Source organism: Lepisosteus oculatus, chromosome 9, assembly GCF_040954835.1.
Source record: "Lepisosteus oculatus isolate fLepOcu1 chromosome 9, fLepOcu1.hap2, whole genome shotgun sequence".
Classification (NCBI taxonomy): domain Eukaryota; kingdom Metazoa; phylum Chordata; class Actinopteri; order Semionotiformes; family Lepisosteidae; genus Lepisosteus; species Lepisosteus oculatus.
The window spans coordinates 7659843-7686467 of NC_090704.1; the positions used below are offsets into that span (position 1 = coordinate 7659843).

General features: G+C 38.9%; 1 protein-coding gene across 1 annotated transcript in view; it reads left to right on the top strand.

Moving 5' to 3' along the window:
* The window catches only part of lamc1 (laminin, gamma 1), a 75558-nt gene that overhangs the window by 25703 nt on the left and 23230 nt on the right, over window positions 1-26625 (top strand). Inside the window, exon 2 of the mRNA XM_006634632.3 lies at window positions 19892-20196. Within this exon, the coding sequence (XP_006634695.2) occupies window positions 19892-20196 (305 nt within the window). The remainder of the gene's footprint in view (window positions 1-19891; window positions 20197-26625) is intronic.

A 26625-nucleotide genomic window follows, 5' to 3' on the forward strand; every position in this document is an offset into this window, starting at 1 on the left:
TGGATATGCTATGATAACCTTTAAAGATAGGATAAGGATAGTCACCTTTCGAGATGACATTAAGTAAAAGGTACCATTAAGGGTACAGTTAGGTATAGTTGTACGAGAAGTAGGGACCAGGTTGGATTTCAAGTTGATGTAAGGGTTACAGAAATGTTAGGTTTGAGGCTAAGGTAATGTCAAGATACAGTACAAGCCCTGCAATGAAGAGGTTTGTCTCCAAGGTTCTCAAGAGTAGGACAGGGAGTTCTTGGGTCTGCCAAATCATTCAGAATCCAGAAATCTCTCCAAACATGAGTTCAGGTCCAGGTGTGAAATCTGGATTATAGCAAATTTCAGCACTGCAATGGGAATGTAGATTGTGAGAGGGCGGCTCAGCACGTTTGAATTGAACCTGTGGAGGATGGCATCGATGGAGGTCACCTGGATCCTTTTCCATTGTAACCTCATCCTGAACCAGTGTGAGACAGTCTCCAGGACTCTGCTGGAAAGAATCCCTAAAATAATCCCTGGCGTGGGCTGCTATTTGAGGGGGAGTGCTGGTCATGTGGTCTGGCCTTGGTTCACTGACTGTTTATGCAGCTGTTTAAGGTCTGGAATGTAATTTAAAACAAGCATCTTGGACTTCACAATTTCATTGAATAAGCTCATGGGAACCAAAAAGTCATTCTTTTAAATGACTGATTCATGTTTACTTCATGCAGCATTCCCAGGTTTGTTCAGCTTTAATGTGCAAAGCGAGGGGAGGTTTCCCGTCATAAATGTGTCTCTGAAAAGCTGGGTCTTTGTGCAACGTTTTAATTTTTCATTCGGAAATAAGTTACATCCGGTCACCGGGTTACGTAAAACTCAACATGTGCAGGTTCTAATGTGTCAAAACCTCCCGTAGGTCCCAAAGTAACAGTTTTGAATGATGGGCGACTAGTACTGCAGGGATTTCCCTGGATGAGGTGGGTGGAGAAAGAGGAATTTCGATCATAAGGGCTCCATTTTACACTCAGCCTTGCTTTGTTCTCGTGCACCACATCATGTTATCTCTATCGCTGATGTTACATTTCTCATTTACCGTACTTTTTTAAGTGTAGGACAGATTTGGTCTTCATTTTTAGGCTTTTAAAATGTTTTTCCATTTGATCAACATTAATATTCCTACATAAGAACATCATCAATTTTAAGTACCTTCTGATTTGCGTAAAACTCAAGCAATGTAAAGATTTGCAGTACAGGCCCCTTTGGGAAGTCGGGGAGTGGGTGTTGTGGCATTTTGAATTAGTGGAACGCCAGGTATCCATTAGAGCTAGCCTGAAGTGGGTTGAACAGGAAATCTCTTCAAATCATTAGGCATGAGATTAAATCATGAGATTTAAACTGCTCTTCATTAGTGAGATCTTTGATTTTCAAATTTACTTTTTTTATTTCCAATGCCTCTTGTTATCCACTGCCCCCCATAAAAGTGCATGTGTATACTATGCATATGCATAAATGGTGTTGGTTTGTTGGCTGTAGGGGGTCAGGCTAAGGTTAATTTCATGCTGAAAACGACTACATTTCAGCTGTTAAACCTTCTTTAGGTGTGTGGCACCTGAAAAAGGCCTAACAGCCAAAATGTTTTTTCTTCTTTCATTTTCAGTGTGGAGTTATAGACTCCCTGTGTTTGCTCTGTGGAATTGCAGCCAGGAACAAGTACAAGTTCATTCAGTGATGATTCACGATGTCAATGGAAACACCACTTTTAAGCCTATTTGCTCTACATCCTGATACTTTTCATTTTTTCTTGCGCCTGAACTCATGATGTCCTTCGGTGGTAAATTTAAATGTTGTTTGGATCTAGATTATAATAGTAGGGCATTCCTTTTATGGAGGGAAACAGATTTTCAGCTTAATTAGGTTAGACTCTTATTTTTTACCATTGCACATTTAAGAAGCATCATATAGCACCTACAACAGAAAACACATTCCCATCGGGGTAATCATTATAAAGTTGTTAGAAAGACTAAGAGACAATAGATCTAGCAGGTTTTTACATTCATTGAATGTCAAAGTTCAGTCTTCAGACAAGCATGTGCTATAACGTTATCATCTTCTGTTTCCTGTCCGGAAAAATGTTATGACTAGACGTCTGGTTATACAAGGCTGTGGGATGCTGTTGTGATCTATTTCCAGTGCTTACAGTATATGAGATGCCTGACTGGTGTACTGTTTAGGTGAAATGTTGTCTAGACAGTATTTGTTTATCGTTCAAGTGACATATTGTGTTGTTATGGTTTATGGGTTATTATGTTTTGAGCTTAAAGTGTTATCGACAGTTTATTCACGAGTACCTTTGTGTTTAATTCAATCATCTTACTATTTTTTAGGGATTTTGCAATTTATAGAATTCAATTACTTTTGTAATACTTTAATGTGTGGAATACACATTTGTAGGAGGTAATGGTCCCACATTTGTGCTGCTGATGTCTTAATGCTGTGATATATCTGTGATTTTATTAGTCAAAAATTTTCCTTTTTGTAATTTTGTTTTATAGAAACTCAAAAGCACTGCGCAGTAATGCAGCAGATGTAAAAAAGGAAGAGAAAAAAGTAAGCACAGCTAAAACTGAGTAAATCAAAACTATGCATTAAATTTGCATAGAAAAAAAAGGTTAACCTTGACCCCAGTTTGAAAAATGAGTTGCAGAATCTAAGGATTTGGGGCGCGAGTTTCACAGAGGTGGTGCTGTGGACACAAGAGAAGGCTGTATCTCCAACTGTGGGGAAACTTGTCTTTGGCAGAGTAAGAAAGCCTGAATCAGCAGGTTTCAGATTAAGTGCTGGACTGAATCTATCCAGTAAACTCTTAACCTGGAATTAAGCGCTTTATGCACGAGCAGGAAAGCCTTAAAATCTTAAAAGGTTTTAATGTAATTTTTTTTTCGTTTGGTAATTGGACGAATGGAGAACAGATTGGAAAAAATTCCTAAAGTCCATAATTCATGTGAGAATAGATATTCTGCATTCATTTAACTCCTCTCCCAAAATATCTATGCCTGTGAGTCATGTTTTTCTTGGGAGAGCTGTGGTGTCTTGAGTGTTCTCTTGCAAAGGGGGAGATGAGAAGATAAACCCATACTGACACCTCAGGCACTCCAGATACTACCAGTTCACCCTGCAGTTCCTCCTCATAATTATCAGAACCAGGCTTTGGTGAATGGATCACCAGAACCTACCCCGAAAATGGACCTGAACTAAAGGATTGACAGTGAATGAGAAGAAAAAAAGTCAAAGACTTGTTTTTCATTCAATTTACGATTTTAGTTAAAGAAGCAGAAAAGGCTCATTTAAATACTGTTAAATACTGCCTAAAGGAACATTTATAGGTCTGTTTAGAGTTATTTAAGTTCAATGTTCACATGGTGCTCTACATATTTATTGTACTGTGAATAATAAGTCCTACAATTTATCTTCCTCTTTGTACACTGTTGAGCATTGTGTTTTACATCCCCTTGAAAATATGTTTTTGTCAATTGTAATAGAAGTCATTTAGACAGCATTGATGTTGGTATTGCCCACAGAACCAGTGCTAACTGTAAAGCTGTTAGGACAGCACAGTGTACTTTGGCTGTATCAATCTGCTTCAGGCCATACCTCTGGGAAAGGTATTTAAGATTCTGTTTGGTATGAATTTATAGATAACAGCAGTTTGTTCTAAGTTCATATTTTCATATTGGCTAAGAAGTTAATAACAATAACAGTTGTTTACACTAAGTGCATGTTTTCAGTCCTCTATTGTAAAAATATTCAGTCAATAATCAATGTTCCATGGTTAAGTAAACTTAGTTTTAACCACATGTTGCAGTGAACTACAGGACACCGATTTCTTTCTCCATCTGAACAGCAGCAAAGAACACAATTTTCCACAGCATCAGCATGAAAATACTTGAAATGGCTAAATTAATTCTTATTTAGCCCTCAACTGGGGCTATATGATGATTGGTGAAGTATAAGACAGTTATTTCTTAACAGTTGGATATTACACCATGAAGACTCTGAAGCATTTTCCAAACACTTGCTTAGTCCTGTATTTTTTTTTTCAGAAGCAATTTGCTTTAAATAGTGATCTTATCATGGAACTAATAATAATGTCACTGTTTTAGGGAATGCTGAAAAGACCCTCTGTTTTCACCAAAGATTCAAAGGCGGTTCTCTCTGTAATTCAGCAGTGTTTCTCACTTGGTTCTTGCAGGTCACCGGAAATGGTTTATTAGGGATTAACAATGGCTGCAGTTTGCTAGGAGATTAGTTTAGCTGTAGTTTTTCATTTATGTGCCATTGCTAAATGGAGTCCATTCAAAACTCAAAATATTTCCTTGACTTTGCTTTAGTACAGTACAAGCACTGCCATTCTTCAGAAGATGAATTTAAGGGAATTCTTTGTGCTAGTGATATTAAAACGTCAAAAACTTAAATTAACGTACATCATACATCCTTTTATCCTTATACCTTGGTCCACAAATAAAAGGAAAACTTAATATTTTAATTAAGTTCATCTAAAACATTTTTGTAAATGTATATGCATTTACAAAAAATGCATATACACAGAATTTTGCATTCTGAAACGGGATTGTTCTTTGAGTGCCTTCATTTGTACAAATATTTTAAAACACATACAAGTCTAATTAACGACTCATGCGGTCTGCTCTTTTAATATCTGCTGTTGCATATCCAGTTGTAAAAGTTTGTGAGCATTTTTGACAGATTAATTAAAGCAAATGAGATGTATCAGTATTGCACTGGAAAAGTGGTTCCGTCTATTGAGGTCAGTTATCTTTTAATTGCCTTTTTTATTTTGTACAAGCTGAGAAAATGGAAAACTACATTTGTGGTCTCACAGATCAGGAGGAAGTCTAGAGAAGATACTGTATCTACTGTATGTCTCTTCCTGTACATTAGATTGACTTGCTGAGTTTATCTGCTTTGTTTAGCTGATTTATATTGCTGAGAAAAAATAACAATAAATGCTTAACAAGAAGATTAATTCCACGTGTTAGCACTCCAAGGTTAATAGTTCATATGTCTTCCAAAAATGTCATAATATGGTAATAATTGAGACCAGTCTTCTACTGCTTGTAGCAGATTCTTAATTTTAGAAATACAAGTCAGAAGCCTGTGTGAGATTTTTTTTCTTAGTTTAAACATTACTTAAGACCAAATACAATGTAATACTGTGGCAACTTTGTATATACTATAACTAGACTATGAAAGTTATTTAAAGTACCAGAAGATCCCTTTTCTAAGGCTAGGTAGTCCAAATATTGCCTTCATATTGGTTAACTGTGCACATATTTCTTCAAAATCTGCATCACCAAACGATCAGCAAGCTGTATTCTGCTATTGGCAATATCTGCTCACAACATAGGCTGACAAAAGCAAGGACTGGTTTAGATGAAAAAAGCATTCGACTGGAGTCATGTCTGTAAGCATGTGTTTCTTTAGAGATATTTTTCAGTATTCTGCTGAAATTTACGCTTCCAAATGAAAAGTTTCTATTTTGTCCATCGTGCAGGAGAAAAGGGGGTAGGGTATTGGCTTGAAAGATTATGAATTCCAGAAGCTCAGGTGTCCTTATTGTCATTATTCTATAAAGTGTTGTAATTTCTTGTCTTTAGATATTTTGCTGAAACTTTTGGCTTTGTAAATGCTCTCTGCTGTAAGTAAACAAAATGTGCTTTTATAAAAGTTCCCAATTGTTTAGCTGTTTGATGTACATCTCTTTGTAGACCTTGTTTACTGCACGTCTGGTGCAAGAAGTCGCATTTGCAGTGTGTATCTGTTTGGCACAAATACATCATTCTTAATGCTTAATTCTGTTTTCACGGCATGCTGTGGCCTCCCTCTTTGGTCTTTGAATCACTGTGTCTTCTGTTCTTAGGATCTTCAGTGTAATTCAGGGCATTGTACACTGCCTTGAATCCAATCATAATCCTTTCATAGGCAAACATTGCCACATGTACTAGCGCTAAAAACACTGACTTAAATGCGGGTTTTCTCATAAAACCTGAGATTAGTTCTTTCTTTTTTTTACATAAAGGGGCATGTAGTGACTGACTATATTTGATTACATTCATATGTGTTTTGTGATTAGTCTATATATTTCTATGCTCTTCAGTGATAATAAACATGGATATGTTTAAAATATATGGTGAATGCATTTGTTCATTTTAATCGGGTTTTAAAGCTGCTGACATCTGTTTGGGTCCAAGAGTGACCAGCTGTTATACTAGTGTAGCCCACTTTGAGTGCTGTTGTTACAGCTTGTGGGATGGCAGACTGAAACAGATGTTTCACAGCAAGGTTTTGAGCACAGCACTGCATATTTCCCAGGCATTGTAGCAAAGTGCATATGCCCACACGTCAGAAGTCAAAGCTGTCATTGTTCATTTCTATGTAAAAGAATGTATGAGGTAATGGGAGGAGATTTAATTGGGCTGTGCTGTGTCAAGGTCTAGCCAGGCTGCTCCCTGTGGAGTTCTGAGCTCCATGGTGCTCCTACGCTTTGCTCCAATGGTTTATAAGGAAGGAATATCATTAAAACTCCTAATTAGACAAATGAATGAAAAAAAAACCTTAGTAATGCCATTTAATGTGAACCCAGTTTTTTCAGTGTAAACAAGTGGGGAAAATGTTTTTTTGCTCAGATATGTTCTCTGTATCCGTAGTGACCACTGATTCCTTTTATTAGTCTTGAAAAATTAAGGTCCAGCTGTGATGTTACTTTCCTGGAGGCATCTGGGCCTGTAGGTGTCTCATACTGTATATAGTACTGAGAAAGTACTGTGACTAACCAAGGGTATTTGTTTTTCAGTAAGTAATGGTACCAGTAATTTAATGGTTAGAACTGCATTCAGAATTCTTAGTCTGCCTAACAAATCTAATTAGTTGGACAGATAGGGGAATTGTTCATTTTAAATCTGTTTAAGAAGAAGAATGGGGACACTTATGAGTCGTTTAATTTTCGTGCGTTTCCCAAAAGCTTGCAGTTAGCCTCGTATTTAAATTGGCATGAGGATGTTCTCTTGTGTGTGGAATGTACATTGGGTCCCAGTTTACGAGCGCTAGGGTGTCGAAGAGCTGTTTCTGGTGCTGGTACTTCCAAACCAATGCCGCAGTATGGTGATAAGGGACACTGGTGTAAGGGAGTTAATGTACTTCACATGAAATGCTAGTGTCGCACTACATGACTTTTCCTAGGATTTTCAGTCATAGCCTTCATTTACATAATCGTAAGAAAATCTTAGTGGTCCCTACCACTGTCTGCAACTCGCTACGATAAAATCAAGCTGGTTTGATTTTCTCGTAGTGAGTCGCAGGTCGTAGGGGTGGGCTCGTGTGTCTGCGACACTCAACAGCCAATGAGCGTTCAACCGGAAGTACAGCACGTACAGTGAGGCTGCAAGGAAAGTAGGAAAGCAAGTGTTTTGGGCTGTGCAAATGGAGGAGCGGCTCGTCGAACTTTGGAGCCAGCGCAGATGTCTGTTTGTTGTTTTGTGCGGTGCTCCTCCTCTTATTCTGGTGTGCTCAACGTTGGGCGCCTGCCAAAAGGAGGCGAGCTCACGTTACTTTCCCGGCGAGATATGAGATTTGGAACCGTGAAGAAAAGTTGTGAGGGATTTGTGTGATTAGTCACCCCCTGCGATTCCTAGTCGGATAATTTGACACCCTCTAGGACAGAAAAGGCAGCGAGATTCAGCAACTGCAGTCGTTAAATTTGACATGTTCCCCGACAAGAAGTCGTGTCGAGTCATGTAGTGTGACACCCGCTTAAACTGAGGTTTTGAAAACCACTACTAGTAACTAGGAGCTTTAACCTTGGTTTTCTGGCTAAATTCCACTCCACTCTGGCCCACCTGTAGATCTCCTTGAATTTCTCAAATTTGCTGCGTGGATGAAGTGGGTCCTGTCCTATATATAAAGAGCTTTGGGGTTCTTTGGGATGAATAATGCTATATAAATTGAAGGAATTCTTATTTATTGTTCCTTGTGTGAATCAAGCACTTTTTAGTTCATATGAGGTACAGTAAATTGTGTATACAGTATATACAGTATAGAAGGTATATAGGTAAAGGTATAGTAATTCAGTCAGAAATTGCGCCTCTCAAATTAGTCTCCTAAATCAAAATTGATTACATGTATTCATATCTTAACCTCCTAAGCCCATGCTCTATGTGAAAATGTATCTTGTAATAAAGCATTATGTTGGCTTTTGTGTAATAGTCATTTTTTAGAAGTTTTTAAAATCGCTCTCAGGGCATCATTCCGGAGTATTATCGTTTTATTTAGCTAACGGAGAAGTGCTGGCATGTTTTGCTTTGTAATTTCATAACTGTGAGGATGGCAATTGTTCAGCACGCTGAAACGTAATACTTTGCTGAAAGATGAACTCGGTTTCAAACGACTACAGCCTCAAATAAAAATGGAGCACACCCTTTTTTATTCTTGTACTTAAGGACTGGGAATATTTTTTTTGCATTGTATTACCGTGTACGATTGCTCTGTGTAATTAACTACCACAGATCATAAGAGAACTACCATGCTTAGTATGCAGTTGTAGAGCAGTGTTTAAGAGAATGACAGAAATCTCCAGTGGAAGGCGAAGCGTCCGGGATCTCTGGATGTGCCAGGTTCAGTGGAAGAGGGCAGCCGTGGTCAGGCATGGTGACAATGACAGGATTCTCACATTAACACACCTGGTCTGGAAACCACCTGTCGCAGTCGGGGCCGTATGTGAGGAATGACATCTGCTGGTGCTGGCAGGGGCTGAAAGGAGGGGAGGGTACTCTATTTTCAGGTAGAGAGGCAGCCGCCTGAGGGGGTTAGTGGCTTGCTCTGTTGTGGGTGCTATTACCCGACAGGTTAAAAGGAGTCTGTATTTCCGGGGGAGCAGCTTTGTTTTGTGCTTAAAAACAAAATCCTCATTGATGTATGACAAGGCTCGTGCTGAAACTTCGCTCTGTGTGGTAACCGGGGATATGCCGAGGCTATGCAACTGTTTCAGGCATTGCACCGACCGGGTTTGAAACGAACACGCCCACTCTCCCCGGGTTCAACAGGACTCGGCATGGCGCAAATTCGGCTTTCCATAAAGCCCCCCTTGGATCCCCTTGGAAACGTTGGAGTTCTGGGAAGTTAACAGTGCGTCTGTGTAGAGGAGGTTGAGCGGTAAGGTGTCATCTCCCTCGGTTCTCTTTCCAATGTTTCGTCAGTGATTCGCCCTCCATTTTTAAGTGTAATCGATATTTGGGTTTTAATTAACCAGATTGTAGGGATTTAGAAATCTTAAATAGCAATTGTTTGTGTGTGTCCACACTACTGCTAAAAAACTGGTAAATGTGGACTTCACAGTTGTCATGGAGAAAGTAAAGGCTTTACACAACCAAAACTTTATATTGTTTTATTTTTCATTTTCAACCAATTGAGCCTCTGGCTTCCACAACACTGTACCTGTTATATTAGGTATCTTGCCTCCTGTGTGCTGTCCCATCAGGGAGACTGTAATACTGCTTATTGCACCAGTGTACTCAAAAGACTACTGGGGGAAGAACGAATTCAAAATGTTCAACAAAAAATCCATTAAACATGTTTGTAATGACACCTTTGATAATTACTGTTGTGAAACTGCTCAGCGTAGATGTGGTCGTTTTTTTAAAACATTCTTTTAAACTGTCATGATCTGTCAAGGTTCAGTCCTCATTCATGGATAGCATTCTGCTCTGTCAATCGCAAGTGTGGCTTATATCATCTCGAGCGATTATGATGATGAATACATTGCATACTGAAGTCCTGCGGTGCCTTTGGTTTGTAGAGGGAAAAACAAATGGCTGCAGTAATCTAGCAATTAAAATCGTTGGACAAAGCAAATGTTCTGCTGCCAGGAGCTCTGGAATCTCAAGGGCAGTCAGAGTTCTCGTTGCAGTTTAACGAGCTGTTGTGCATGAGCTAGTGTGGGAGAGCCTGGGCAGCTTTTCTCTTCTGACTTTTGTGGTTCAAGGGATGTGCCTTCTAGTGCTTATTGGATTTATAACCTTCTCGTTAGGAAAAGTTGGCATCGACCTATATTTTTTTTTCTGGCTTCATTCATAGCCTCAAATAATGTAAAGATTTTATGGACAGAAGTGGAAAAACAAGTTTGCATTCACAGGGATAAACAATTAGTTAAATGCTCACATGTTCTTATTTTCTACTGCAGCATCTCTGTGTGGTCATGCATCTTTGTGCCACAAAGCAACCTTCCATCTTCACAGACTGATTGGATCAAACGCTACAAGTGCAGAAGACGACTTGTACACCACAGAATGTATTGGATTGCGCTGTCTTGTGTTCTAATGACCAGTTGAGGTTACGAGAAACCACCTTGTGGTACATTTGCAGATTGTAGGCTGCCATAGAAATCTCCTGCTGTTAAAACAGTATTCCCATGAAGACAAATTTGTCGGCAGCACTTTGTAAGTTCCAGACGCAACACTGTAATGCTGTTTACCAGTCAAGGGCCAAGGTAAAGATTACAGCTTTTCCTTGCTTCAGTTCAAACCCAAGGCCTAGTAACACTGAAAGTAATCGGATAAGTATGTAGAATATTCCTTCTTAAATGTTCACCTTGAGACCAGCTATTAGTGGTTTAGAATAATGGTATACTGCAGGACTTGAAACAGGTTGTACATCTGTGGAGATCAAAAACATGGTTAGGGGTAACGTGATAGGGACTACAGATACAGTGACATCTGCTTTCACCAAAATGTTTATATTAATCAACTGTTCACTTCTTTAGAGATGTACCATCGGAGGTCAGGTGCATTCAGTCATCATTAAATGTGAACTGTTTATTTTTAGTAACCACTGTGGCACATCTAATCTATCTTTACAGTTTATATATACTATTTTACACAGGATTCTTACATTCCCACAGAAACCAGTACTTTGCATTGAGATGCTGTTTATTCAGGGTCTCTCAGGGCTTACTTAATCAGATTCCTAGGAACTTGAATCGTATATCCAAGTTACTATTTTGATATAACGCTTAAAATGCCAGTGGTATTTGAAACTTTGAAACTTGAAACAGCGGTACTTTCTAACTGATACAAGTTTGAACGTCACTCTCAGCCCTGAGATAGTTACTTGTAAACCATCAGTTTACAAATATAATATCAGCCAGCATGCAGAACAAATTATTTTTTAAACCTGGATAATTTTAAGGCACATTGTGGAACCACATCTTTTCTGCTTTAATTTGAGAAGTTCCAGAATGCTTCTCTACAAAATGTTTTGCTCCTGCCCCAACCTTTTGTTTCGATAATTTCAAATAGCCAATCACACCGACCCCACATGTCATCAGGAGCTGGAAGGAAACCAGGACACTGAAACAGAACACAGGGATACTCCTCAGAGCCAGACGCTCAGGGCTCTGTAAACCCTGGTGCCTTTTTTTAAAGTTAGGTGGCATCCTAGAATTCCTTCCACTGCCGTTCATATCAATTGGAAAACACAGGCTGGTACATTAGCAGACAAAAATGCTTTCTGTGGTTGAACTCGTATTTAGAGTTTGTAGATGGACCCATCAGTAAGGCCTACAACACCTTCAACAATCCCATTCATTTTCATTTCATGACATGCAGGTAAGGAGGGAACAATCTCCTGGGTGGAGCATGAAGGGTTTTGCTTTGGGCTAAAGGTCACTCCCAGTCATAAGGAGACAGTACGCTGCAGTGGAGTGTGGCTCATTCCTTTGGCTGTTGGCTAAGGTATTTTCCCTTTTGGTTGTGATAGCATTTGTGTGATTTATAGCCCCTTCTATTTTAATATGTTTAATCTAGCTGGGCAGAGCTCTTGGTATGGGGCTGCTGTGACTTAAAATCACAGACACTGTCTCTGGCTAAGTAGCTAAAAATAAAGCAGCAGTTAAGAAGTGGTCAAGGGGAAACTAATCCTCTGAAATATTTTCTTTTTTTGAACGCCCCTCTGTGATCAGGGGCGTGAATTCTTGCTTTGAGACAAATTTCTTGTGAAGTGGAGACACTACAGAGTGAGACCAGGTAATTCGAGCTTAGACATAACTTTCACTATTTTTGTACCAGAAAACCTATTCATTTATGAAAATAGTCAATTCCATATCTCTCATGGCCTATTAAGTACTCCTTAAGGATAACTACATTGGACTTAACTGTTGCCCAGCCCCTGTTTTTCCTGAGAAGCTGCCAGATGCGTTATAACTACCTTAGTGCAGTTTTTCTTGTCTGGCCTGGAGGTTGTTCTGTTCATTTGATAGTTTGCCACTGCATGGTGAAAATAATTGTTTGGAAAGGCCTCAACATTTATAGAACTTTCCAGTGTTTTTTTTTATTCAGATTAGGAATTTGTAAGTTCTGTTCTTCTTATTCTCTTAGTTAAGACATGTCTGTCTGAGTGGCAGAGACAAATATCATTCGATCAGCAGAGTGTTCAGTAGATTTGAGGTGGACAGACACCATTCCTGCCCGTGTCTGACTAATTATTGATTCCTGGTGCCTTGCAAGCTAAGGCTTTATGTCCCAGTCTTGGAGGTTCTCTGCCACTTTTTGCCACCACCTAAATGCATAACCACAGATGGGGAGAGGAATAGTCAGTATACTTTAAATGCACTTTTCTTCGTGTGGTTTATGACCTGGGGACGGGAGCCTTGATCTCTATAACCTAATATCATTCAACTAAAATTTTCTAAATTTACAAGCCAAGTGAAAATACAATATTCAAGATGCCTGACATGGGCCAATTCCTTATCCTTGCAATGAACTGAAAAAGTCCAGACATGGCACAACCAGTCACTGATATTTATGTTGAGGCCCGTAAATCACTGTAACTCATAGTGAACCCACAAGCAAATATTCAGTGAAGTAAGTAATCTAATGATGCTTTTTTTCCTGTGGATTTATTTTCCACCTTTGGCAGTTTTTGTGGCCACAATAGTAGTTGACAGCTGAAGTTTACTCTTAATTAGAAGATAAATTATTGCAGGTTTGACCACTCGAGCAGTTATTTAAGTTGGTCTGTTATCTAACGATTAAGGTATGCACTGTAGTCTGTTGAGTTAAAGGAGCAGAAGGAATGAGACTTTGGTGCAAGACATTAAATCTCTCAAATTTATAGTCTTCCTTTACAGCATGTAATTAAGGGGGTTAGATTAGTTAGAAACATCCCCTGTAGCATCTAGTTATTTTGTCATCGCTCTCCTTGGTTAAATTAATAATGTTTGCTTGGATCCCTTGCATGTTGCTCAATAGATACACAGTTATCTTATACTTTGGAAGTCTGACAGTGCTAAACTAGTACTATTACACCACAGTTGCTTTGATTTGTGCTCCATGTAAATTAAAATAGTTCACTTTATTAAAGTTTATCAGATTATAGCCAATGAACATTTGTGTTACAGCATTTTCGGTGAATCCTCATTGCTCATAGACAGTGGTGTAAGAATTATGTCTGCTCCATGAAAGTACATTTTCTCTAAAAATCAGAAATCAGAAGGGTTGGATTCTTTATGAAGTTAGAGAACCTGATTTGTGTAATTAATCATTAAGACTGCAAGTATACTTAGTGAATAACCATTATTTAAACCAGTTGTCTATCTACGCATTCCTTGGCTCTTCTGAAATGCATTGCAGAATGTTTAGCATAATTCCATGTAAGGATCCCAAAATCTTCAGCTTTTATCACATATAGAATTTGCTTAAACCTTCTACTTATCTCACTTTAAGTAATATTTAGCAATTGGAAAGGCAACAAGTTAAGAGTTAAGACTGTATATCTAGAGGCTGTACATAGTCTATTGAAAACTTTCATTATCTTAGGATCATATTTTGGCATAAAGGTGCTAGCAATGTGTAAATAGATCTGAATAGATCTCCCTGTCGGGTGTTGATTTCTCTCATCTAGTTTGTGTGGAAGTCAAACAAAATTGTTTTCTTGAACTAGTGAGTTTTTTTTTTAAGTCAGCTTAGTCTTTTTCAAATCCGTTTCTGCCATTCTCTCAAGATGTAGTACCTGCACATGAATGACGTTCCGGAATGTACTGTACTGTGGTGTTTTGAATGAGCTTTCATACACTTCTGTAGCAAGACTGGGTGTACTCACAAGACTTGAGTGATGGGTGTGTGAACAATCTGTAACCCCCTTGACACTGCCCACCCCCCACTACCTGTCTGTTGTGAGCTGCTGGTCTCAGCGCTGCTGAAAGTTTGCCTTTCACAAACCGCTTGGCGTCAGTGTGCCTTGGGGAAATGCATTCCTTACCGTCAAGTTTGCTATAACCCATGCCACAGCCTCATTCAACTGGAACATCAACAAGTGATGGCGAGATACACAAGGCTGGACAACCTTACTACCACCACCTCTACAGCAAAGAATATTTTAAAGATGGCAAGTAGGGGAAGGCCATCAGTAGCCACTTTAAACCTGAAGGTGTGAGTTTCATTTTTGTAAATAAGACAATATTATGTAGAGAGTGTGAACTCTTGTTAAGCATGTTAATAAAAAGATTGCTATCAGAAAATAATCTTCGTCACTGCAGTGTCCTCTACTTTTTTTTGTTTTGACCCACTCCTCTCCCTTTCTCATTTCTAGATATTTGTCTGCACAGATGTTGCAATTAAGAGAGTAGGAAATGTGAATGGTTGCAAAAATGCTACCTATGAAAGGCATTGCTCACCGCTACCAAAATTGAATGGTTAAATAAAGCTTGTCTGCTCTGTGGATAATTTGCAGAGCATGTAGGTCACAGGGGACATCGCTCAAAGTGTTGTTTATAGAAAAAAACCTTAGGTGATCTACAAGAGAAGTTATTTCTGCATGTAACTCGCATATCCTGACAGTTCGGTAAGCTAACGTCAGTTTGCACATAGCATATCTGTCATGGGCATTAACAAAAGCAATAAAACATGGTCCCCCTCTTTAAGCACACTTGTTTCGTTGTTGATATGAGTTATTGCTTGAAGGAGCCATGGAATGTATGAAGCAACTTCATGCGGTGCTTAACACTCTTTCCTCTGTTTCTTGAATCGATATTCTTTTAAAATCTATAACATTATACCTTATGGCATAAGGTGTTAAGAGGAAGGAGTGTTATGAAAGCAAACAAGGGAACCTCCAGCATCCTGCTCACCTGTCCAGTTAGTGTTGAAATTCCTTGGCTTTTCAAACGACATTTTCAACTATTAGTTCTGTTAAAGCGGTAACTCTTGTCCTTGTTAAAAGTTAGTGTGCTGCCTTAGCAATGTGTCAGCCTGTATAGTAATACCATTGCTACACTCCGAGCAGTAGTTTTATAACTTATTTCCACCTTGAACGGTGTACTGTACATTTTTACACTGAACTTGCATTTTTGTTAGAAACTGAAGTATTCTTAAATCTTTGGCTACTTCAGTTTTTCCAATGTGTTTTGCATTTGAGTTGTCAATACTATATAATCCTATATAATACTTTTTTGGATGCATTAAAAGCACACAGTAGTATTATCAACACAAAATCTGGATCAATCCCCCTAGTCTCAGGGCTGTCTGATGTTCTCTATTGAAAAGGCGTGAAATGGTTTGGTGATTTGGAGGAGTACGTTTATGAATGTAGTCAAAACCTGGCTTGATCTAGCATCACTGTTGTTCATTTTCCTGTGGTTAAAGCATTCAGGGTAATAAAAGTGGCTGAGAGTGTATTAAGATGTTGTTTTAAAGAGAATAGTGCTTATGTTGCTGCTGCTGGTGCTAATTTTCGTTTTAGAGTGTCAATCACCTTTTTTCAACCTGAATTGTTTGTTTTCAGTGGGTCTTCCAGTAAGGTGTCTTGGCTGCTTTTGTTGGTGATTTGAAGAGGCTGCCTCAGTGACATCAGCACTCCATATTACAAATAATTTCCTTCCTGTCCTCCACTTCTGATAGAGACATCTCATGCTGGTACCCTTAGGATAACTCACACTGCTGCACATATCCAGTAGAGGTTTCGAAAAGAGCAGGGCCTGTTGTGACCCATTTCTGTTTTTTTTTATCATCTTTCAATGGGTGTGTAGTCTGCACTTTCCCGATGAGCTGCAAATTCCCAGTTTACAGTTTTCCGCCTTTTTAAAAAGCGCACCCGATTTCACTGTCTGGTAGACTAGCTGAAAGAGCTGGCATCGACGGGGGGGAGGTCAGGTGGAGCCAGGCTCCCTGCTGAGCCATCGCCAGAGGGCATCTCAGCTGGTGCTCCCGATCGCAGCTCTGTCACATGCATTCCTAAACTTAGATTTACAAGTATTTCAAGCAAGCATCATCAAAATCACAACCGGTACCCACCAGTGCTGTATTTCTTGTGCAGGACAAAAATGGAATCTGGAGGTATGTTTTACATTGCCTGAGAACATTGCAGAATATGTTGGAGCTGTGGTTTGCATGCCAGTGTTGGCACAGCAGCATTTAATGTATAGGAATATAAAACTCACTGTTCCTTCTCCCACACAGTGTTACAATTAAAACTGACTCAGGGAAAAAAAAGTCCCCTGTAATATAACCCATGTTTCAGCCTGCCTGAAAAAAGGCTGAGTGGGACAGTTTTGGGGATAACAGACAGCTGATTGCTCAGTAAATCTTGCATCTTAATATCCTTGTTCGGCCTGTTTTTTTTTCTATGGAGAGGTCTTAGTCTGGAGGGTCTCCACCAGTTGTAAGCCACCTTTGTTTGGCGTTTGTTCCGTACCCTGTCAGAGTATAACCTGTGCTAACTGGAACTGGTGGTGTTCACCGTAAGAGATATTGGCAACAAGTAAATTGCCAGTTGTTGACTTGATGGGAATCATTTCTGTGTGAATGACCTTGCCAGTCCATCTGTTGTGCATCTATGAAATTGGTACATGAGCTTTTGAGGGATGTTTTATTATCTGTCAGATAAATAGTGGTGTAGAGCTTTATTGTTGTTGACCATTTTGCAACCCATTGACCCAGGTGTGCTGTGACTTGGCCACACGAGTCTTTCAAATCCCAAGGCTCTATCTGAGGCACACTTGAGCCTCCAGGTTAATAGAGCAATGTCAGGCTTCTTAAAAACCTTTCCTTTATAAGCAGGGTGTTTGAGTGTGTTAAGCCCGTTAAGATTTTAATTTTTGCACTGTATTAAATGAGAAGCTGTTGATTGGTCCTGCAGCTGTTCTAGAAGACGACAATACGATGGCATTGACTAAGATGTTTTTAGCATTTGGGTGTCGATGAAATAAAATGGTTCATATGATATAAAGTAAAAGCTAGGGAGAAATGTATATTGCACGTACATTATTTTAAAACTTGGTCTTGATGGACTTATTTGTGTATTACGTAGAAGGTGGGTTGTAACGACCCTTGGTGTGATTTTGGTTTTCTTTGTGCATGGCTAATCTCGAGAGGTTTTCACCATGTAAACATTTCAGCTCTGTTACATTCACATGCCTTCGCCCTTCCTTCTCCTCCCTGATCCCCTTGCTCTCTTCTCTTATTAAACCAACATTTGGCCTCCTCACAGCAACTTCCTCCAAGCCCAGACCTTTTCACCAACCCCTGTTCCCAGAGAGATGCTGTTGCCACAGAGTCATCCCAAAAGGATTTTGTTTGAAACTTACCTTCATTTTCTTTTTAGAACCTCTCCGTTCATTTACGGATTTCATCTTTTCACACCTGCTCTCTGCCCATTCTCACCTCCTCTGTCCTTTGTTCTCTTGTAGTTAATATGAAAAGTTTACTGTACATGCTGTAGCAGTCTTCAATAGCCCATTTAGTATGCCTCAATATGATATTCTGTATAACACGATGGTACTTGATACTATCTCAATTTTTATGTCTGTTACATGTTAAATGGCTGTCTTCTTTCACTACTGCTATGTGTATAAGACACCAATACACAGCTATTGTTTGGTATCGTGAAGGTTGCTCTTCATATTTTTTAGCTTTTGCTGATAAACACCTTTTTTATAAAAGATCATGGCCACTAACTATAACATTGAAAATAAAAACAGCAAGACAGTACAATTCTTCCAGACACTATTGCTTTATTTCATGTCTAAAATGGAGAACTGACAATGCATAGCTGAGTGTGAAGAAAAATGAACAATATTGTTCTCACCCCCAGTCGCTGGTATTTGAAAACTTCTCAATTGCACTGTAAAACGAACAGTGAACTACTTTTCTCAAGGCTCTTAAATAACTATGCCAGATGTTTTTTTTCATATAGAGCTGTCTTAGATATATACGGCAAATGTGAACAAGGAATGAAAAAATGAAAAGCAGAAAGTGGTGTAAAAATCAGTAATGAACATAAGAACCACTTAATCATTTTGCACTTGCGGTATTTTACAACTGGAAACTTCTTTGTATAGTAGAAAATCTAGTATAATATAAAATATTTTTCTTTAAAAAAAATATCCTGCTTCTAAGGTTCCTACATCTTAAGTCATTTTGAGGCGATGCCTTTTAATTCTTTTGATGGTGTGATTTTAGTTAATTGCGTAGCAGACGCCCTTACCAAAGGCAATTTACAACAATAGATGCATAAATACAAAAAACACTCAGTGAAAGGAAAAAAAGGTAGAGTGATAAAAAGAGTGAAAGAGAAGTGAAGAGTTTTGCAAGAAGCACAATAGACCCATGTCTTCACTCAGGAGTCGGGAATTGATTACTGTAAAGAAGAAAGGGCACTGAGCAGAGTGAAGAATTGGTTTTTGGTCAAATTTTGTGATGGTGTGAGAGATCACAGGGGAATGGGATAAAAACTGGAGCAGGATGTTACGGCAATTTAAAGAAATATATTACTTTAAAAGGCTGGGAAAGTCAAAGGCACGTGGAGGGAATATCATGGGTTTTAGAATATAATGAGTTCCATGCCAGGGGAGCATTTTCAGAACCTAAAACGATCCAGAATGTGTGATTCTGAGAGTGCGAAAACCGTCACATTAAACTGTGGTGTAGAACTGAAGGATAAACAGAAATCTGGAACATAAATTCCAAAAGAGCATTTTAGATTTGAAGGTTCAGAATGAGGGCAGCACGGTGGTGCAGCAGTTAGCGTTGCTGCCTCGCAGTACTGGGGTCCTGGGTTCAATCTGGGGCCTGGGTGGAGATTGTATATTCTCCCCATGTTCACGTGAGTTTCCTTTGTGCGCACCAGTTTCCTCACTCAATCCAAAAACAACTGTAGGTAAATTGGCTTTGGGGGAAATTGGCCCTTGGTGTGAGTATGTGTGCATCTGTGTTCGTGTCTGTAAGTCTGCCCTGCGATGAACTGGCGTCCCACCCGGGGTGTATCCTGCCTTGCGCTCATTGCTTGCTGGGATGGGCTCCAGCTAACCCGCAGCCCTAAATTGGAAGAAGAGGTTCGAAAATGCTCCTTGGTTTTATAAGTCTGGAAATAGTTGACTGAGGTTGAGACTCTTGCAGAAATTGGCAGTTGACAGACCTCAAGGAAATCGACCTGCTAAAGCTGTTTGACTGGCAATTTGGGCCATGACCTCTGAGGGTAGCCTCATTGCTCTGTCTCTTATCATACATTTCTGGAATTAGTTTTCTAGTGACTCCCTAATGAACAAAACTGACACTTTCAGGTCAGAATAAATGGCTTCCTTTCAACACTTCCACTCTTTTCCAGGCTCTTTTCCCCCTACTGATCCTTGCGGATTTTTGCACAGTATCTTTGCCTTAGTGTTTTAATAAATCATGAAAGAATATATATTTAGAAGCCGTATTATATTTAGGTTGTTAACATCTTTGGATGTTAATCATCAACAGTTATACAAAATGTATATATGATGTATTCGAGGTCTAAAAAAGAATGTTTATGCCAAATGTCTTGTAAGGTACACATACTCAGTCAGGTCTCTCTTTTTTTTTTGCTGTGTCCACAGGCAAATCTTTTGACATCACTTATGTGAGACTGAAGTTCCATACCAGCCGGCCAGAGAGCTTTGCCATATACAAGCGTACCAGTGAGGACGGGCCCTGGGTACCTTACCAGTATTACAGCAGCTCCTGCGAGAAGACTTACCAGAAGCAGAATCGTGGGTTCATCAGGACTGGGGAGGATGAGCAGCAGGCGCTGTGCACGGACGAGTTCAGCGACATATCCCCCCTGACTGGGGGCAACGTGGCCTTCTCCACCCTCGAGGGCCGGCCCAGCGCCTACAACTTCGACAACAGCCCTGTCCTGCAGGTATAGGGAAAAGCCTAGCGCCGGAAAACAGAAGCAAGTGTAGGCAGACCAGGAATGGTCTGCTATTTTGTTACGGCCAGGATAAAAAAAAGTGTGCTAATTGGGATGTGCAGTTAAAGAGCACAGTGCTTGTTTTTGTAGGAGCAGACATCAATGGCAATGCTTTTTTTGCAAGGACTGCAACAGTATTTTAAATGTGCGCTAGGCCTTTTCTCTTTCAGATTGAGATGTGTTGGGCTTCTATAGAGCTCTGTAGCTGAAGACCCCTAGGTGATGGAGGACTTGAAGAAAGCCACTGTTATCACAGTGTATCATAATTAGTTTAAGGGAATTAGCAAGTGGAAAGATTTCATTGGCAGTCGGTGTCTTCGAATGGACACGAGTTTGCTTGGATCGTATTTCTCAGACACCTTTCTGTCATTCATTCGTCTTGTGGCTAAAGAAATGCATTCATGTACATAGTGTTACTGTGTTATCTAGGGGAGATGTGATAGTGTTCTTCTGTTGTCAGCACGTTTTTGCAAATTCCATTCGCATGCCATTCCCTATCAGGCATTACCTGTATCCACTGTAAGTCAGAGAAATCAAAGTAACTTGTGGCTTGATCCAATCTCACATTGATAAAACACAGACAGAGAGAATAATTCTGTTTGGACTGTCTCCAACCTAATTTGTTTAACAGAAGATAGCTAGACAACCCCCTGCTGTCCAGTTCATTTCTACTTTGGGTCCAAGCACTAGGCTTGATCTGTGCAATAAAAGCACCCGAGTACCTCCACTGCAGTGCTTAAGTAAAATGATTTTGCATTGCAAAGGAATGAAAGATTCAGGTTTTTGTATTATTTAATACAAAGGAACAAGTAGAGGTTATTGGAGACTTCAGTCTGCATGCTGGCACAGCTCCCCAGTCGAACCTGTTCTATAAAGAGACCATTTGGAATCATAACTACAAACAGTGAGAAGTTATTTGGTGGACATTTGATTATTGCTGTCATTGAAGCCTAATGGCATGGAATTGAACTGTGATTTTCCTAAATGTGACAGCAGAAATAAAAATTTTTAGAACGATTGAAGACTTCCTTAGTTCTGGTTGAATTAATAAGATATTAGGTAACATTGTTTCCCAAGTGCTTTACTTTAGGCTTCCGTCAAGTTTGGATGCAATCAAGTATCTAAAATTGGAGAATTCCCAGTGCTGTGTTTACAGTATGAGACAACCCTTAACACAGGGTATGACAAATACTACTTTAGTGACTCGCTGGACTTTAGAAATAGACCCTAAGTGCCCTCCAGTTTTCTGTGTCATCGATGGTGCCAGAACCAAGAGACTGCAAATTGAAATCATTCGCGTTTAAAATAATTGGGCATATTCATAATAGGGTATTTTTGGATGCATGTGCAAAGAAAGCACATTACTTAACTACTGAACTATGCATACATTGAACATATAACTTGTCTTATATGCACAAAAGTGTTTGCGTGCATTGTGAATGATCTTTATGGCTACGAAAGTTGACATAAGGAAGTCAATGTCTGATATGGATTAAAGTAGATTAACTCTTAGCTGCCTTGACCACATCACTGGGTAGTCAATTTCCATGCTTCTCTTGGATCCTTTAGATATCCACCCAACAGATAAGGCTGTTTAATTAAAGAGACAGCAACTCCCAGGGTGGCTGGAACCCCACACATCTGTGTGTGTGTGGTGGTGCTGTGGCATGGAGGGGGGTTGTAGGAGGTAGGGATGGAAGGATTATTTTAAGATTAAAGATGGGAGTCTTCAAAGATACATGCCTCCAGGCACCATTTTAGCCCCTGTAGGCTAGAACTAAGTTTACTGCCTTGGGTGAGAGAGATCAAAAGCTGAGCGGATGTTATGAATAGTAAATTGTGATTTAAATCCTTGAAAAACAAGGCGTTCAAAACCATGTGTGGATTAAGGTTGGATAACCATTCAAGGGTGGGGGTATAATGATGTCATGATACAGTAGACAGAGGATAATGATTGCTGAGATACATAACATTCCATTCCTGAAGAAGACGGTTGATGCTGTTTGGAAACTTGGTATATCCTGCATTATATAGATTACATTTCATCTAAATTATTTTTTAAAATATGGTCAAGCAGTAAGGTGTTTAATTAGTTCATTTTCATTTTACAGGAAACTGCCACAACACAAGGATGTAGCTTTAATTTAGCAAGCATTTTAGTCTTGCGTTGTCAATAACATTTCCTGGGAGTCTTATCAGGTTTGAAGTCATACAATATCCTATTACTGTTATTTTAGTTTCGCATTTGTACAACAAAAGCAGTACAATCTATTCATAAACCTGCTGCCAAGCAGTGGTTTAAATATTTAAGACAAACTTAACACTGACCAAGATTTCTGTACCTTGAGCAGCTTGATAATCAGGTAGCAAATCTGTTGAACAATTTAGTATAAATTGTTATTGGCTCTTCTGTGATCTAAACAATTATCAGCTTGCATTTTAAAATACCCTCATAAGAAAATGCCAACAGGAGATTTTCCTATGTAATTCTCTACCTCTACCCACTCTTTAAATTTAGCTTGGTAGCCAGATACCTTCATATTAGTCTTTCTCCAGTGGCATCTTGCTATTTATACCAAACCCAGATCCCTGTCTGGAATAAATACCTTTACACAGAACTTGATGGACAGAGTGTGGTGGACATTATTGTGGGGGAAGTTTAAGTGGATCTTTGTGGTGTGCTGAATTGTTTTATATTAAGGAATATTTGACATGTATCATGGATAGAGCCAAGTATGCTTAATCAATGGAAGTCGCACCAATGCAATCACTGGTTTGCTTTTGAGATAAAAATATACATTTGAGTGTGCTTTGAAAAGATGCTGCTTCCAGAAAGCTTGATACAATTCAAATTGGCAGAAGATATTTTGACCCAGGCTCTAAATTGGGTTAACAATGTCAGCAGCCAGTTTAAGACAGGGTTTAAAATAACTTCAGCAAACATGCATACTTGAATCGAGTCCACTTGTAGTCTTTTATCTGTTCAGGACTAAATAGGAGTTGTTTAAGCCTCCATGCAGAACTTTCCTTTGAGCCCAGAAATGGATCTGGTCGCACTTCTCTGGACTAAGTCCAGAACACCAAAAGCTTTTTTTTATGCCAAAATTGTACAGCATATTCAAAATGAATGTTCTGCATTTAGAATGCGCTGTGCAATTTAAACATAACATCCTTGGTTTGTCTTTTTATTCTTTTCACACAATGTCTGCAAGGTGAAAATGTATCTTCATAAACACCTACTTATTTCTCAGAAGCAGTTTCCATCTTTTTTTTGCAGCACTGCAATTGTCCGCATTTATATACCATATAATCTTATTGGTGTTCTCTCAGTGTTTGCTGATCTCCCTATTGTGGTTTAAACTGCAAATTTCACTTGTCTGAATTTTCTTATACCTTAATTTAATCTTTTTTTCTGTGTCATTTTGTAGGCTTTTTCGTTGTTTCTCTTTTGTTGCTCCTTCAAGTGCCTTTTTTCCCCCGAATAGTTCAAATAAATCAACATTAATGATCACATGGAACACATTAGATCTGCAACGTGAAATAAAATGCATCTGCAAGCAATCTGGTCTTTTCTCACACTGGCGGTGGTGTGAGAGGAGGCGAGGGCTTATTACTCATGTTTAATAAAGGCTAGTTAGTGGGATAACTCTGTTGCTCATGTACCTGTGCACTGGGGCAGCTGTGAAGACAGTGATTGCTCTGAGAGGAGTTTCCCAGGCCCTTTCCCTTGGCAAGAGCACCTCTGCTGTTCACAGCTTGCTTGAAGACCTAAAGCCGTGAATATATCTGCATCTGCTAGCCTTCTGCACACAGCTGGGGTTTTATCAGCTGCAGAAAATATTCGTAGGGAGGAAAACAGTGACTCCATAGTGCTGGCTGAAACCAGTAATGTCTTCAAGATGGTTTTACTGAATTTTAGCAAACAAAAAATTGGTCGGTCAGTAACCGAGGAATAGAACAGTTTCCTGTAATATGAGCTGGTCCATAACTAGGAATGTAAGTGAATTTGTTTTGAAAGTAATTGTTTTTTAAATGACTTTCCTCAGCTATGTATTTTTATCAGCTGAAAAAGATGGTGTCAACAGAGAAACGAGGGCTGTTTTTTTTTTTTGCCGGTGAGAGATCGCATTAGTGGTTAATATTTATAGGGTGTTCATGTAAAAGTTGCATAAAATGGCATGCAGTGTTGGGAAGCCCACGGCTTTAATTACAAATCTCCACACTGCCTTTTACAAAGGTCTGAGTCTCTATCCTTGGAAAGTATGTACCAAGGTTTACACCAACACCTTTGCCAAAAGTAGAAAGTGCCTCAAAATGTAAACATGCACCAACTCACTTTTCCAGCCCTTGTAAACTCCGACCTATAATTTCCCTCAAGACAGGCGTAATGCTATACTAAGAAAACTTGAAGTGGCAAATGGAAAAATATTTTCCTTAATATTACATTTTTAATGCACCATAACTAGTATATTGGATGTGAATAGGTTTATGAATGAGTTAACTAACCAGTGACTGAATCTTATAAATATAAACGGGAAAAACAATGAAATAATAATGGCGGGGTAGGTAAAGCTATCTGCTACTCACAGAAATTATCTCAGAGGCAGGTCTATCACTACTCCACATTTGCAGCCTCCTGTCATATCTTGGCTTAACTCAGTGATTGAGCAATAGCTTGTAATCAGGTTCAGATGTCTGTAATGAAACTGTTAGCAAGCAGATGACAATGCTTAAGGGATTTAATAAAAACAACATGGAGAGAGTTAGAGCCAGACATTTAAGGTGCGATACATTTCATGCAAGAAAAACAGCTTGCTTAATGGGCTTACATGCATGTTTTTGTTAAAAGAATAATTTCCTTCTTGTTGGCAAAACCACAAAACAATATGATTGTCATACTGTGTAGTGTGATACAGAATATTTTCATTGATTTGTGTATTCTTGTATTCTATGCTGTTGCTTGTGTCCCTGAGAGACAATTTTTCCTCTATTTGCCTTTTATTGCTTTATTACGTATTCAAAGTTTTTGAATATCTTAAGCAAAACCAAAATTTAATCTGTATCTTATTTCTCCATGCTTAATCTCATTTGGGTTAATGGGGTAGTTGAAATATAACTCTCTTGTTCCATTCACCCTCAGTCCTATGTGTGAGGAGTGGGCTCCTGTTATATAAATGCACCTATAGAATTCCACAGTGTCCATTTGTTGCCTAGTTCACAGTTTTTTGTTTTAAGGAGCATAGCCTTCACAACTCTTACTGTAGAAAATGCTTAGGTTTGTTACTTGTCTGAGTATCTGGAGTGTGACCTATTTGGATCTGTACCTCAGGAAGTAGCTGGGACTTTTAGGATCCAGATTAAATTTGTAATAGTCAAATTGCTTGATGGAATATTAAAAATGAAAAGGAAATGTACAGGCATTTTCATTTTAAATATCTTGCCATGTTATGTCATTTATAAGATTTTTCATTGCATGGCCTTAGTTCAGTTATCTCCATGGAAATTGGTAAATTGTTTAGATCGCAGAGAGTAATTTCACAGGCAGATTATTTCAAGGGTATAGAATAAATTCCCTGTTGGACATTGTTATTACAAGATGTACAGAAAAGGTCATGCTTTAAAGTTTGTTTGGAACATAAAACTCTTGTTGAACCATGATTTCAACAATGTCACATGGAATTTACTAATGTGTAATAGTTCCAGATGGCATCCTGAAAAATTATTTTTCCTTTTTTTGGCTTCTAGGAGGTAGCAGGATGGTGTTCTGATCAAGGTCAGAGAGAAGAAGCTCTCTGATAGTTAAAATTTCTGTCTAAAGCCTGAAATGTGTTTAAAACTGAGGTTACAGGGGTAACATGATATACATTTCTTTAAGAACTGTAAATACACAGAGGATACGTAGGTGGTTTAAGAATCACACTTTTCTCTTAAACTTAAATGGAACCAAAGTCTGTTTTCCCCCTTTATAAACCATGTAATTAGCTTAATGCTGTTCTAACGATTTTTGATTAAATGTTGATGATGCAAATAGTTAGTCATTACTTTTTTTTTAAGAATAACCATTTTTAAGGGGAACTCCAACACTATTTGTATGTTTCAGGCTTAGAACTGATCAATGCTGATTCTTACATTTCAAACCACAGTAAAAGTAAAATATACACAGTAAATTGTAAAACCTCCAATGTACACCGCAAAAAAGCCAAAATTTCCAGGTATGTGCTGTGTCATGTTCTGAGATTCAGAATGAGACAACAAAACTTCTGGTGCTGTATTGTAAGTTCACGATTTTGTGCTTAGTTCTAAATTTGTAATTGTTTTCTATATTGTCAATTAATTTATCTTGTTGCTGAGAATTAATGACCAGTCTGAGAAATTGGG